This window comes from Somniosus microcephalus, chromosome 30, assembly GCF_052327205.1.
Source record: "Somniosus microcephalus isolate GS21.2 chromosome 30, FLI_Smic_1.0, whole genome shotgun sequence".
Taxonomy (NCBI): Eukaryota; Metazoa; Chordata; class Chondrichthyes; order Squaliformes; family Somniosidae; genus Somniosus; species Somniosus microcephalus.
The window spans coordinates 29,275,844-29,291,987 of NC_141016.1; the positions used below are offsets into that span (position 1 = coordinate 29,275,844).

The 16,144-nt window shown below is 42.4% G+C and overlaps 1 protein-coding gene across 1 annotated transcript in view; it reads right to left on the reverse strand.

The window, feature by feature from the left end:
- The window catches only part of polb (polymerase (DNA directed), beta), a 195,468-nt gene that overhangs the window by 151,073 nt on the left and 28,251 nt on the right, over positions 1–16,144 (reverse strand). The window contains exons 4-8 of the mRNA XM_085971302.1: positions 14,429–14,503; positions 12,352–12,410; positions 6,473–6,522; positions 4,523–4,574; positions 1,154–1,208 (exon numbers count right to left, since the gene is read on the reverse strand). Of these exons, the coding sequence (XP_085827428.1) occupies positions 1,154–1,208; positions 4,523–4,574; positions 6,473–6,522; positions 12,352–12,410; positions 14,429–14,503 (291 nt within the window). The remainder of the gene's footprint in view (positions 1–1,153; positions 1,209–4,522; positions 4,575–6,472; positions 6,523–12,351; positions 12,411–14,428; positions 14,504–16,144) is intronic.

The window sequence follows — 16,144 nt, forward strand, 5'->3', positions numbered from 1 at the left end:
AGTGCAGTCCCAGCCAGCTGGACGATGGAGGAGAGGCGCTGGAGGAGGATGGTGTGGTCAACAGTGTCAAAGGCAGACAGGTCGAGAAGGATGAGGAGGGATAGTTTGCCACGGTCACAGTCACATCGGATCTAATTTATGACTTTGAGAAGAGCTGTTTCTGTGCTGTGGCAGGGGCAGAAACCTGATTGGAAGGATTAAAACATAGAGTTCCGGGAAAGGTGGGCACAGATTTGGGAGGCGACAACATGTTCAAGGACTTTAGAGAGGAAAAGGAGGTTGGAGATGGGCGGTAGGTTGGAACGACGAAGGGCTCAAGGGTTTTTTTTTTGGTTTTTTTGAGGGGTGATGACAGCAGATTTGAAGGAGAGGACAGTACCGAAGGAGGAGAGTGAACCCTCAACAGTATCAGCTAATATGGGAGCCAGGAAGGGAAGTTGGTGGTCAGCAGTTTAGTGGGAATAGAGAGTAGGGAAACCTAAACAATTGTGTTTAGGTTTTGCTACCAACTAGAATATGAACAAGAAACACGTACTGTAAGTTAATAAAGTTAAATACCCACAAAGTGTCTGTTGGTGTGCAAGAACTGATTTAAGAGTATGACACATATTGTGCTGGGAATGAAGATTTTCATCAATGATGAGGCGAGGTGTATTAGCTAGTGGGTTGTTAGTATTTATGTGTGGGCATAGGCTGAAGTTGTCATAGAGGTAGGTATACAGTGGTGTTCCCCAGGGTCCAGTACTAGGAGCAGGTACAGGGCACAATTTTGAAATTTGCAGATGGAAAGAAGGAAAGAAAGAAAGAAAGAAGGAAAAAGAACGAAAGAAAGAACAACTTGATGGGCTGAGTGGACTCCTTCTGTGCTGTACTATTCTGATTCTATAGGTACTGAATTTTGACAACAGCTCTGTGAATGACAGCAGGAGAGGAGGCACTAGCATCTAACAACTGGACAGGCTGTGCTTGGTATGAAGCAGCTAGCTTCCGTATGTCTGTTTACCATATATACAAGTGCTATCCGTGCATCAGTATTCATAGTCTGTAGTTACAATCTGTTAACTTGAGTAGTGAGGCTTCTCAATTGTTAAACTTTACAAACATCAGTCCCTACTGAGTATATCAAATGTAAGCTGAGCTCTCTCTGCCTTACCTGCATTTTCACCATTTCAGGTCGAGGAATTCGCTTTTCAAAATCCTCAAAATACCTGCAGAGATCAGTAAAACCATTGTGATCAAGCAGTCATTTGACAGACGTTCAGTGCGAACTCTCTCATTAAAGCGAGTCTATAGATTAATTGCTCAGCAGAACACTCCCTCCTTTACATTGCTTTGCTTCAGTGTCAGGTCAGGCCTTAACTTTACATATATATTGCACAAGTTTAGCACCTGTGCTTCACAACACCAGACGTGGAGTGCAAACATAACCCTGTCAGTGAGTTAGGATTGGCATCAAGCGGGTACAATCATCTCTCGCTGATCCTCGTATTCTGGTTATAATACACAAAGTAATTCAATGATACAAGTTAGATAGAGATGCAAGTTTAAAATGCAAACTATATTTCTGCGTGGTTCTGGTGATATCACTGTGAATTATTTTTCAAACACTGCTTGTTCGCCATTGTGACATTAATTCCACGAATGACAAGAAATGTTTCAGGGAATGTTATCACATGCCAGAATGAGACTGTTATGGCTACAAATCAATTCTTTAATATAGCAACACAGTAAAACAAAATTATTGGCCGTCACTTTGCAAATCTTTAGCTTTCAGAAGACGTTAATGCACAGAATATCTCTTGGATGACTGATGATATTTTTTTCACTAATTTGTTCCCAACCGTTGCCGAGGTCAGGTTCAACGGGCACCAATCACCTCCCAGTATCACAGCAAACCAGCCATTCTCCATGTGTGAGGCTGCACAATGAACATTGACAACTGTTGGGGTATCACAGCCCAGCCATTCACGTACAAAGACTTCCCAGCAAAGTCACTGGAGAGCGATATCAGAGCAAGAATTCTGAATGACCCAAACCTAAATTCAAGTTATTTGGTGTGATCCCTTTCACTGCCACTAGAGGTCGGTCTTCAGCACGTTCAGCAAATACCTGCACTGCACCACAGTTCATAAAGGGCAACGAAATTAAGTGAAACAAAGGGTGAAGAAGTGAACCTTCGCTCATTCAGACTGTACTTTTACCCGATATACAAATTCAGGAAACAAATTAAAAACTCGATTTCAGCATTAAAAACTTCAAAATATTCATATTAATCTATTGGTGAATTTAATGCTCAATTACTGTGGATAATTTCAGGTTGTTCTTCATGCCCGATAAAGGGCAGCGACAAGTCAGAGTTAACAGCGATGGCAGCGGGTGCAAATGTCTAAATTACAAAGGAACTTTCTTAACTAAGCAGCTAAATGGCATACTTGGCTGGTTCTTGGAATTCCATTATCTAATGTTTGATCTTCCTACTATTTGAAATGACAATGGGTGAACAATGGAGTGAAGTTTAAACACAGTCACCCGACTGTGATTACATAGAAACATAGAAGATAGGAGCAGGAGTAGGCCATTCGGCCCCTCGAGCCTGCTCCGCCATTCAATGAGATCATGGCTGATCATTCAAACTCAGTACCCTGTCCCTGCCTTCTCCCCATATCCCTTGATCCCTTTAGCCTTAAGAAATATATCTAACTCCTTCTTGAATTGGCCTCAACTGCCTTCTGTGGCAGAGAATTCCACAGGTTCACCACTCTCTGGGTGAAGAAATTCCTCCTCATCTCTGTCCTAAATGGCTTACCCCTTATCCTTAGACTGTGACCCCTGGTTCTGGACTCCCCCGCCATCGGGAACATCCTTCCTGCATCTAGTCTGTCTAGTCCTGTTAGAATTTTATAAGCTTCAATGAGATCCCCTCTCATTCTTCTAAACTCCAGCGAGTACAAGCCCAATCGACCCAATCTCTCCTCATAAGTCATTCCTGCCATCCCAGGTATCAGTCTGGTGAATCTTTGCTGCACTCCCTCCATGGCAAGAACATCCTTCCTCAGATAAGGCGACCAAAACTGCACACAATACTCAAGGTGTGGTCTCACCAAGGCCCTGTACAACTGCAGCAAGACATCCTTGTTCTTGTACTCAAACCCTCTCGCTACAATGGCCAACATACCATTTGCCTTCTTAACCGCCTGCTGCACCTGCATGCTTACCTTCAGCGACTGGTGCACAAGGACACCCAGGTCTCGTTGCACTTCCCCTTCTCCCAATCTATTGCTGTTCAGATAATAATCTGCCTTCCTGTTTTTGCCACCAAAGTGGATAACCTCGCATTTATCCACATTATACTGCATCTGCCATGCATCTGCCCAATCACCCAACCTGTCCAAATCATACTGGAGTTTCTCGGCATCCTCCTCAGCTCACACCCACCCAGCTTTGTGTCGTCTGCAAACATTAAAAGGTATACTTCAGCCAGCACTTTCAAATTTAAGAGAACAAGCCTTTGCAGCGTTGTACACCAGTCTGTCAGTGCACCAGTCTGTCGGTACATCGAAAATGCTAATGAAGATTAATTTTTCTGTAAAGTGTACCATGTGGGGACCAGCAGGCGCTGGGCCATTTTTACTGCCTCATTCGAATTATTTTTCTCAAAATGGCCGTTAAGATACAAATATACAAAAGCCTATCAGGCCCATCATTGCTCACTCTCTCCATTACATGGTGCAGCCTCCTGAGCTCCCCCTCACGAACACCAACTCCAAGGGGAGGCAAAGTCCAAACAAAGGGAAAAAACTGTGGCCCATTTTAAGAAACACTCTTGGGAAATTGGTCTCTGGCTCCGCAAGGCCATTAAGTAAGTTCCAGGATATCATGGTTATGCATGACACACCACCAGGTCAACTTAACTAACCCACACACCACCAGGTCAACTTAACTAACCCACACACCAGCAGGTCAACTTAACTAACCCACACACCACCAGGTCAACTTAACTAACCCACACACCACCAGGTCAACTTAACTAACCCACACACCCTAATATAATCTAATGACTTCCTCCCTCAAGAACAGTCAAGTCTTAAAGACTGTAGCATAACCATACTTACCAAAACCACGGAGAGCCTTTCCTCAGGAGAGTTAAGTGGGTGGTGCAGTGTCCCCGTTGGTCCATGCAAGGAATGAGCTCAATGAGGCCAAATGGCCTTTTCTCACTGCAAACTTGCTTCTGTTTTTAAAAGGATCACGCACCCCCGGAGAGGTTTCAAGCCACTGGCACAGCAGGTGGGGAGCATTTTGAGGGAGGTTATTTGCCCGAGGTTGCATATAGTTGTATCTCATTTTTGATATTATATTTGGAAACATCCCAACAAACAATGCACAACCAGAAAGTTTGCACAAAACAGTTTCTCATCCCATCAAATCTTACCCTAAGTGGCTATTTACAAACTTCTGGCCAGCGACTGTCTCTCATCCCACTATGGAAAGAAAAAAGCTCCACCACAAAAGTAAAACTTACTTCAAACCAATCCGCTGATGATAATTTAGTATGTGTTCATTTTCTCTCAGATCTAAAAGTTAAAAAGAATTACATTTCAAATCAGTAATCTCCATTTACACTTCAAAACATAGAAAAGCTTAATTGCCGAGAGTTAGATTGGTAAAGTTATAGTGTAACTAAGCCAGTAGATTCACAGTTTAATCCCGGTCCGTCCTGAGTCAGTTTTATTGTTACTGGGGCAGCAGTACTGAGGCTACAATTAGCCTCAGCATCCTAGGCAAAGGTGTGAGTGGCGGGGAAGGGCGGGAGAGACACCCAAGGCTCCTGCTCCTTGTTAGCAAAATGAAAGCCCGTGGGATTTAAAGCAGAGAGTAGTGGTGAACGGTTGTTTTTCAGACTGAAGAGAAGTATATAGTGGTGCTCTCCAGGGGTTAGTGTTGGGACCACTGCTCTTTTTGATAATATATTAATGACCCAGACATGGGTCTACTGGGCATAATTTCAAAGGTTGCAGATGATACGAAACTCAGAAATGTCGTAAAAAATGAGGATAGTAACAGACTTCAGGAGGACATAGACAGACTGGTGAAATGAGCAGACACATGGCAGATACAATTCAATGCAGAGAAGTGTGAAGTGATAAATTTTGGTAGGAAGAATGAGGAGAGGCGATACAAACTAAATGGTACAATGTTAAAGGGGGTGCAGGAACAGAGAGACCTGGGGGTGTACGTACACAAATCTTTAAAGGTGACAGGACAAGTTGAGAAGGCTGTTAAAAAAAGTATATGGGATCCTTGGCTTTATTAATAGAGGAATAGAGTACAAAAGCAAAGAAGTTATGCTAAACCTTTATAAAACACTGATTAGGCCTCGGTTGGTGTATTGTGTTCAGTTCTGGGCACCGCACTTTAGGAAGAACGTCAAGGCCTTGGAGAGGGTGCAGAAGAGATTTACTAGAATGGTTCCAGGGATGAGGGACTTCAGTTATGTGGAGAGACTGGAGAAGCTGGGGTTGTTCTCCTTAGAACAGAGAAGGTTAAGAGAAGATTTGATAGAGGTGTTCAAAATCATGAATGGTTTTGATAGTTTCTCCTTATTTACTGTTTCCAGTGGGAGAAGGGTCGGTAACCAGAGGGCACAGGTTTAAGGTGATTGGCAAAAGAACCAGAGGCGACATGAGGAAACATTTTGTTTTACACAGTGAGTTGTGATCGGGAATGCGCTGCCTGAAAGGGCGGTGGAAGCAGATTCAATAGTAACATTCAAAAGAGAACTGGATAAATACTTGAAGGGCAAAAAATACAGGGCTCTGGGGAAAGAGCGGGGGAGTGGGACTAACTGGATAGCTCGCCCAAAGAGCCAGCACAGGCACGATGGGCCAAACGACCGCCTTCTGTGCTGTATCATTCTCTGATTCTATTGAGCGAATAGTCTGTCAAAACATGCTGTTTTGTTTCATTAATTAAGACTGGCCACTTTGGCAAATGCCAGTTTGCAATGTTCTCGTGAAACTGTATTCCCAGCACAAGTCAAAACCTTGAGAGGAGAGAGGAAACAGTGAAAACTGGCCATAAAGCAAACCTTCAATGGCGAGTCGCTTATCCCAGTATGAACTACTACATACAGGTGCTGTGAACAGCATGCATGTTTTAACCACAGGATACCAACACAGCAGATGGAAGAGTTTAGCACCTTGGATACAACAGTTGTGCACTGGCATGTACCTTCCATAAACAGCGTATAGATGCACTAACCATCATTAAACAGAATACTAAAGTGTATATTAGGGGAAACGTGTACCTTGCAATTAGTAGAGCAAGTTTTACAGGCACATGGTAAAGAATCAAAAGGAACATTTGCAAATGCTTGTTCGTTTATTGGGTAGCCAGTTTTACAGATAATTTTACTAAACTCAAAATGTTTACTATTTTAACAGGAAAGATATATGGGGCTTATGAAACATACCATCCAAGGTTTTGATTCCCTCTTCCACAAACTTTCTTGCTGCTGCAGGTCTGCAGAATGGAAACATACATACATCAGAACAATTCTCTGAGGCCGACAGCATGCCTAGCAATACAGAAAATGACCCGGCCTGAAAAAGGGCATATTCCTATTACAGACCAATACTTCCAAACTATAACTCAGAGCCAAGATGATAAATACAGTTAAACCAAAGTTCTTTCACTGGAATCCTTCAATTGGAAGCTTAATAAACATAAATCATTTTTAAACCCTTCCCCAGTCCCCCAATACCTCAAATTTAAAATTCTCATCCTCGTGTTTAGATCCCTTCAAGGCTTCGCCTTTCCTCATCAGTAACCTCTCCCAGCCGCACAACCTTCCAAAACTCTGCGGTTCGCCATGCGGTCTGCCTCTCATGCATCACGTACAGCCCCACCATTAACAGCCATGCCTTCAGCCGTCTATGCTCAACACTCTGGAATTCCCTCCCTAAATCTCTCCACCTCCCTCTTCCTTCAGGGCTCTCCTTAAAGCCCAGCTCTTTTACCAAGCTTTTGTTCACCCCTCTTTGGCTTGCTGTCAATTTTTGTCTGATAACACTTCTGCAATGTGCTTTGGGATGCTTTTTTCTACATTAAACACACTATATAAATGCAAGTAGTTGTTGTTAAAAGAAACAGGATGACCATCAACATCTGATGAAAGGCCTTCACCCGAATTGTTTCCTGGCTTCTGAGATACTGAAGGATTTGCTGGGCAAACTGGATAAATATAAGGCTGAATAAAAATACATACCTAAAACTCCCTGTGCTACAGAACGGACACCTTGCCCCAATAACTGTCAAATGTGCTTTGCAAAGTCACTCATTTTATTCCCATTTCTTCCTTTCTCCCATCACACTATTTTTTAAATCTCTTCTACATTCTCCATGGCACACCCCATTAAAGAGAAGCAAAGAATTTTTTTTTTTTAAAATTCAAATCAGTGTAAACAAAAACCCTTCCTCAGGACGGGTCTTAAGACCTGAAGCGTCGACTGACTCCTGTTTCTCCACAGGTGCTGTCTGACCCGTTGAGTATTCACATCTTTTTCTGTTTTTGTTTGCAGATTTCAGGCATCTGCAGAATTTTGTTTTTTGTCACTATCAGTGGCCCTGACTCCAAAAATACTAAAGTTACCACAAGAATGAATCAGATACTTATGGATCCCGTTCTTTCTTTCGAGAGTCATAGAATCATAAAATCTTACAGCACAAAAGGAGGCCATTCGGCCCGTCGCTCCTGTACCGGCTCTTTGAAAGCTATCCAATTTAGTCGCACACCCCAGCTTTTTCCCCCCAGGTCCTCTTCAAGTACAATGTCTAATTGCCTTTTGAAATTTCCTATGGAATCTGCTTCCACCACCCTTTCAGGTAGTGTGTTTCAGATCAGAACAACCCTCGGTGTGAAAACATTTCTCATTTCCCCTCTAATTCTTTTGCCAATTATTTTAAATCTATGACCTCTGGTTACCAACTTGCCGGAGGAAACAGTTTTTCCCTACTTGTTCTATCAAAACCCCTCATAATTTTGAACGTCTCTATTAAATCTCCCTTTAACCTTTTCTGCTCCAAGAAGAATAATCCCAGCTTCTCCAATCTTGCCACATAACTGAAGTCTATCATCCTGGTAAACCTTCTCTGTACCCTCTTCCAGGGCCTTGACATCCTTCCTAAAGTGTGGTGCCCAGAATTGTACACAATACTCCAGCTGAGGCCTAACCAGTGATTTGTGAAGGTTTAGCACGACTTCCTTGTTTTTGTATTCAATGCCCCTATTTACAAAGCCAAGTCTCCCATACACTTTCTTAACCGCCTTATCAACTTGCCCTGCCACCTTCAAAGATTTGTGAATATGCACCTCAGGTGCCTCTGCTCTTGCACCCCCTCAAAATAGTATCATTTAGATTATACTGCCTCTCCATGTTGTTCCTCCCAAATTGCATCACTTCACACATTAAATTGCATCTGCCATGTGTCTGCCCATTTCATCAGTCTGTCTCTATCCTCCTGAAGTCTGCTACTATCCTCCTCGCTATTTACAATGTTGCCAAGTTTTGTATCATCTGCAAACTTCGAAACTGTACTCCCTATACCCAAGTCCAGGTCACTTATATCTAACAAGAAAAGCAATGATCCTAATACCGATCCCTTAATTTACACCCGCCTGTGGTGCTAGGCCATTCATGCTCACCAACAAACAGAGATTATGCTATTACATAATACTACAGAAAACTGTAACAGCGGAGCTTTCATTATCCACCCTCTAATCATAGAAAGTTACAGCACGGAAGGAGGCCATTTCGGCCCATCGTGTCTGCGCCGGCCAACAGAGAGTTATCCAGCCTAATCCCACTTCCCAGCTCTTGGTCCGTAGCCCTGCAGGTTAGAGCATCCCAAGTGCACATCCAAGTACTTTTTAAATGTGGTTAGGGTTCCTGCCTCTACCACCCTTTCAGGCAGTGAGTTCCAGACCCCCACAACCCTCTGGGTGAAGAAATTTCCCCTCAAATCCCCTCTAAACCTTCCACCAATTACTTTAAATCTGTGCCCCCTGGTTTTTGACCCCTCTGCTAAGGGAAATAGGTCCTTTCTATCCATTTTATCTAGGCCCCTCATAATTTTATACACCTCAATAAGGTCTCCCCTCAGCCTCCTCTGTTCCAAGGAAATCAGACCCAGCCTATCCAGTCTTTCCTCATAGCTAAGATTCTCTACTCCTGGCAACATCCTTGTAAATCTCCTCTGTACCCTCTCTAGTGCAATCACATCTTTCCTATAATGTGGTGACCAGAACTGCACACAGTACTCTAGCTGAGGCCTAACTAGTGTTTTATACAGTTGAAGCATAACTCCCCTGCTCTTGTATTCTATGCCACAGCTAATAAAGGCAAGCATTCCGTATGCCTTCTTAACCACCTTATCTACCTGGCCTGCTACCTTCAGGGATCTGTGGACATGCACTCCAAGGTCCCTTTGTTCCTCTACACTACTCAGTGTCCTCCCATTTAATGTGTATTCCCTTTCCTTGTTAGCCCTCCCCAAATGCATTACCTCACACTTCTCCAGATTGAATTCTATTTGCCACTGTTCTGCCCACCTGACCAATTTATTGATATCTTCCTGCAGATCACAGATTCCTTCTTCAGTATCAACCACACAGCCGATTTTAGTATCATCTGCAAACTTCTTAATCATACCCGCTATATTCAAGTCTAGATCATTGATATATACCACAAAAAGCAAGGGACCTAGTGCTGAGCCCTGCAGAACCCCACTGGAAACAGCCTCCCAGTCACAAAAACACCCATCAACCATTACCCTCTGCTTCCTGCCTCCTAGCCAGTTTTGAATCCAACTTGACACTTTGCCCTCGATCCCATGGGCTTTTAACTTCGTGACCAGTCTGCCATGTGGCACCTTATCAAAAGATTTGCTAAAGTCTATATACACTACATCAAACGCACTACCCTCATCTACCCTCCTTGTTACCACCTCAAAAAATTCAATCAAGTTTGTCAGACACGACCTTCCCTTAACAAATCCGTGCTGACTATCCTTGATTAATCCTTGTCTTTCTAAATGAAGATTTATCCTGTCCTTCAGAATTCTTTCCAATAATTTTCCCACAACCGAGGTTAGGCTGACTGGCCTGTAATTACTCGGTCTATCCTTTTCTCCCTTTTTAAACAAGGGTACCACATTAGCAGTCCTCCGGCACCACACCTGAAGCCAGAGAGGATTGGAAAATGATGGTCAGGGCCTCTGCTATTTCCTCTTTTGTTTCGCTTAACAGCCTGGGATACATTTCACACGGGCCTGGGGATTTATCCACTTTTAAAGCTGCTAAACCCCTTAATACTTCCTCTCTATGTTTATTTCTTCTAATACTTCACACTCCTCCCCCCCCAATAGCAATGTCTGCTTCGCCCCTCTCCTTTGTGAAAACAGACGCAAAGCATTCATTAAGAACCCTACCGACATCTCCCGCCTCCACACACAGATTACCCTCATGATCTCCAATAGGCCCTACCCTTTCTTTAGTTATCCTCTTACTCTTAATATATTTATAAGACATCTTTGGGTTTTCCTTGATTTTACTTGCCCAGAATTTTTCATGCTCTCTCTTTGCTTTCCTAATATCCTTTTTAATTGCACCCCTGCACTTTCTGTACTCCTCTAAAGATTCTGGAGTATTTAGCCCTCGGTATCTGTCATATGCCTCCCTTTTTTTCTTTATCCTACCCTGTATGTCCTAGACATCCAGGGGGCTCTAGATTTGTTAGTCCCACCTTTTTTCTTTAAGGGCATATATTTGGTCTGAACCCTCCGGATCTCCTCCTTGAATGCCTCCCACTGCTCTGACACTGATTTACCTTCAAGTAGCTGTTTCATAAGAACATAAGAAATAGGAGCAGGAATAGGCCACTTGACCCCTTGAGCCTGCTCCGCCATTCAATAAGATCATGGCTGATCTTGGGCTCAAAGCAACTTCCCCGCCCACTCCCCATAACCCTTCACTCCCTTAACTTGCAAAAATCTGTCCATCTCTACCTTAAATGTATTTAATGACCCAGCCTCCACAGCTCTCTGGGGCAGAGAATTCCACAGGTTTACGACCCTCTGAGAGAAGAAATTCCTCCTCATCTCAGTTCTAAATGGGCGACCCTTTATCTAAAATTGTGCCCCCGCGTTCTAGATTTCCCCACGAGGGGAAACATCCTCTCTGCATCTACCCTGTCGAGCCCTCTCAGTATCTTATGTTTCAATAAGATCACCTCTCATTCTTCTAAATTCCAATGAGTATAGGCCCAGCCTGCTCAACCTTTCCTCATAAGTCAACTCCTCATCTCTGGAATTAACCTAGTGAATCGTCTCTGAACTGCCTCCAATGCAAGTATATCCTTACTTAAATAAGGAGACCAAAACTGTACACAGCACTCAAGGTGTGGTCTCACCAATACCCTGTACAGTTGTAGCAGGACTTCCCTGCTTTTATACTCCAACCCCTTTGAAATAAAGGCCAACATTCCACTTGCCTTTTTGATTACTTGCTGTACCTGCATGCTAACTTTTTGTGTTTCATACACAAGGACCCCCAGGTCCCTCTGAACAGCAGCATTTTGTAATCTCTCTCCATTTAAATAATAATTTGCTTTTTTATTTTTCCTGCCAAAGTGTATAACCTCGCACTTTCCCACATTATGCTCCATCTGCCAAATGTTTGCCCACTCACTTAGCCTGTCTATATCCCTTTGCAGGTTCTTTGAGTCCTCTGCACAACTTGCTTTCCCACCCATCTTTGTATCATCCGCAAACTTGGCTACATTACATTCGGTCCCTTCATCCAAGTCATTAATGTAGATTGTAAATAGTAAACAGTCCACTATAGCTAAATCCCATCTGAGCTCAGCAAAATTTGCTTTTCCCCAACTTAGAATTTTTATTCCTGGTCTATCCTTGTCCTTTTCCCATAACTACCTTAAATCTAACTGAATTATGGTCACTAGCACCAAAATGCTAATTGTCTGCCTTCCCGATTAGATTATTCCTAATTGTCTGCCTTCCTGATTAGATTATTCCTAATGAAATTTCACCTCAATTGATAGTTTGCTAATTTTTTTTTTGTATTTCATCTCCTTTATATGGCAAAAATCAAGCTGTACAATTTATTTCTTGTTATTTGTACTTGTCATCATTCTGTGCCTGGGGCATTGCTGTAACAAAGTACAAGATTAAATTCTGGCAACTCCTGACAGCGCCGGGGGTGGGGGCGATCCTCTCCATTTTGGCAGATGTGGAAGTTCCACAACATTAAAAGTTCTTGTCTTTTGAGTTTACCCTATTCCAGTCACTCTTGTTAAAAAGTTAATAGATGAACTGGTATCATCTTGACGAATCTGAAAGGAAAACAAAACAGAATATTCAGCATAACAATGACAATATCGATACATAGAATTATACAGAATATACAGCACAGAAATAGACCATTAGCCCAACCAGTCCATGTTCCACTCAAGCCTGCCCCCATCCTTCCTCATCTAACTATCAGCATAACCCTCTATTCCCTTCTCCCTCATATATTCTCTAGCTTCCCCTTAAATGTATCTATACTATTTGCCTCAGCCACTCCCTGTGGTAGCGAGTTCCACATTCTCACCACTCTTTGGCTAAAGAGGTTTCTTCTGAATTCCCTATTGGATTTCTTGGTGACTAATGATGGCCTCTTCTTATGCTCTTCCCCACAACTGGAAACACTCGCTCTGTATCCACTCGATCAAAACCTTTCATAATTTTAAAGACCTCTATTAGATCACCCCTCAGTCTTCTCTTTTCCCAGCCTGTTCATCCTTTCCAGATAGGCATAACCTCGCCGTTCTGGTATCATCCTTGTAAATCTTTTCTGCACCCTCTCCAGTGCCTCTATATTGTTTTTCATATAATAAAACATATAATAAAAATGGACAGCAAAGAGAGAGTAAATTTTCACAAGGAAATATTATAATCTGGGGAGTGTTGTACTGGTGTGAATTGTATGCAGTGGGAAAGGAGGACAATAATTTTGATCAAGAAGTTTGTACTTTTTTATACTGTATATAACCAGAAAGGAACATTTTTGCATATTAATTTAGTTCTATATATATTTCCCATTGTAATCGAGCATTGACTATTCACTAAATACTGTATACTGATTATTTGCAAGCAATATTTCTTTATTCAATGTCCACATGCATCACATCAAGGGAGCACTTCCCTCAACAATGACCACAGCACTGAATGACAACAAGAGACACAAACTAAAACAGAGTAAAACATCCCTAGGAACTCCACAGTGCTAACACGGGAGCTCATTCCGCCTTTGGATGAGATTGCTGACCGAGTATTTATTATTCTCCAAATAACAAACAATTACAGTTTCACAGAGTACGATCATCAATTAACCATGAATGCTCAATTTAACAGATATACAGTATAAATATACTACTTGAGTACTCATTGCAAGGAGTTTTTTTTCCAATGGAACATGGTAAATATTATCTTTTACTCCTGAAAATAGTGTCCCCTGAATGAAGGTACATGACACAATCCCACTTTACTGGGATAGTGCCATACTTGTGTTTACACCTTCGGCGTTCTAAGCATAAATGACAATTTGCAGTGTAGTTGTCTGACCAAAATTCAATTTCTTTTTAATTGAGAAAGCAGAGTGAAGGCCCAAGATCATAATGCAGGACTTCACCGAAATTTAAAAGAATAAGTGAGAATATGGGGTAAATCAGCAGTGATGCCAAGCATGGGGAGGGAGCAAGGAAGGAAAAGAAGGACTAGCCATTCACAACCTTAGGATGTCCTAAAGCGCTTTACAGCCAATGAAGTACTTTTGAAGTGTAGTTACTGTTGTAATGTAGGAAGTGCGGCAGCCAATTTGCACACAGCACCTCCATGAGATAATGACCAGATAATATGTTTTAGGTGTTGGTTGAGGGATAAATACTGGTCAAGATACCAGGGTGTAGGGGGGAGCTCCCCACTCTTCTTCAAAATAGTCTCATCTGAAAGACACATGAAGATTGTAGGAGGAAGGGATGACTGAGTGAGACAAGTAGTTCCAGTTTTGAGGTTCTGGGAGAGAATGAATTATATTAACACATTGTCATGGAATTTGTAAAGTTTAGGGTTTGTAAAAATAAAAAAATAAAAAAGAGTAACAGAATGGTGACCATAGTGTCACTATCAGAACATGTGGTGAAAGTGCCAGAAAGAAGATCATTTAGTCAGTGGTGATCTCTTGAACGATGATATAATTTCTTATTTTGATGTAAAGGATCAATCAACCCTTTACCATTAACCTACAATAAATCTAAATAGGTGAATTGTAACCCTGAATGGGTCAAGTGAATATAAATCTATGCTGTACCTTTTCCAGTTTTTGCAGCTTCCCTGTCGCTAGAAACTCATCAATCTTCTTTGCAATCCTGTCACCGACTCCTTCCTAAAAGTGTTGGAAATACAAGTTACAAAGAGCGAACATGTTCACTCAGATAATGCAAATACAACAGCTGCCTACTTAGAGCTAGAATGCCAAACAAACTATTCCAATACACAAACACTTAATGCAATTACAGCTACAGAAAGTTGCAGCCTGTAATTTGCACTTTCAGAAAAAGATGCAGATGGGAAGAACATGAAGAGGTAGATCATGGTTTGTAGCACTTGTTCCAGCACACCATGGCCAAGTTCATAATCTCCTCCAGGTAATTGAGGAAATTCTGGTGGAACTCAAGTACTTCCTCATAAACAGAGAAACAAAACAAAAACGAACAAGTCAACCCAGCCCACCTTCATCCACCTCCTCACTGCTGGTTACAGAACCTCAGAAAGAATGCTTGTACTGTTTGCAGAGTATACAGAAAGGTGGTGACATCATGGGAAAAAAAGACTGATGTCCCAAAGCACTTAACAGCCAACTAAGTACTTTTTTTGGAAGTGTAGTCACTGTTATACGTAGGAAACAAGGCAGTCAATTTGCACACAGCAAGGTCACACAGACAGCAATGTGATAATCACCACATAGTCTGTTTTTAGTGATGTTGGTTCAGATATAAATGTTGCCCAAGACACCTGGGAGAACTTTCCTGCTCTTTTTTGAATAGTGCCATGGGATCTTTTACACCCACCTGAGAGGGCAGATATCTCATCTGAAAGACAGCATCTCCGAGAGTGCAGCGCTCCCTCAGTACTGCACTGGAGTGTCAGCCTAGATCATGTGCTCAAGTCTCTGGAGTGGGGTTTGAACTCACGACCTTCTGACTCAGATGCGAGAGCGCTACCACTGAGCCATGGCTGACGCCTTGAAAAGAAAGAAATCTGGCTATCATAGAATGATACAACACAGAAAGAGGCCATTCAGCCAATCGTGCCTGTGCCAATTAATCGCACTCCACTGCTCTTTCCCCGTAGCCCTGTAAATTTTTCCCATCAAGTATTTATCCAATTACCTTTTGAAAGATACCTTTGAATCTGCTTCCACCGCCCTTTCAGGCAGTGCGTTCCAGATCACAGTAACTCATTGTGTAAAAAAATGTTTACCCATGTTGGTTCTGTTGCTAATCACCTTGAATCTGTGCCCTCTGGTTATCGACCCTTCTGCCACTGGAAACAGTTTCTCTTTATTTACTCTATCAAAACTATTCATGATTGTGAACACCTCTATCAAACCTCCTCTTAAGCAGTTCTGACGAAAGGTCATCAACCTGAAACGTTAACTCTGTTTCTCTCTCCATAGATGCTGCCTGACCTGCTGAGTATTTCCAGCATTTTCTGTTTTTACTCCTCTTAACCTTCACTGCTCCAAGGAGAACAACCCCACCTTCTCCAGATTCTCCATAACTGAAGTCTCTCATCCCGGGTACCATTCTAGTAAATCTCTTCTGCATCCTCTCCAAGACTTTGACGTTCTTCCTAAAGTGCAGTGCACAGAATTGAACACAATACTCCAGCTGAGGCCTAACCAGTGTTCCATAAAGGTTTAGCATTAACTTCCTTTCTTTTGTACTCTATTCCTCTATTAATAAAGCCAAGGATCAACTTGTCCTGCCACCTTCAATGATTTGTGTACAGACACCCCCAGCTC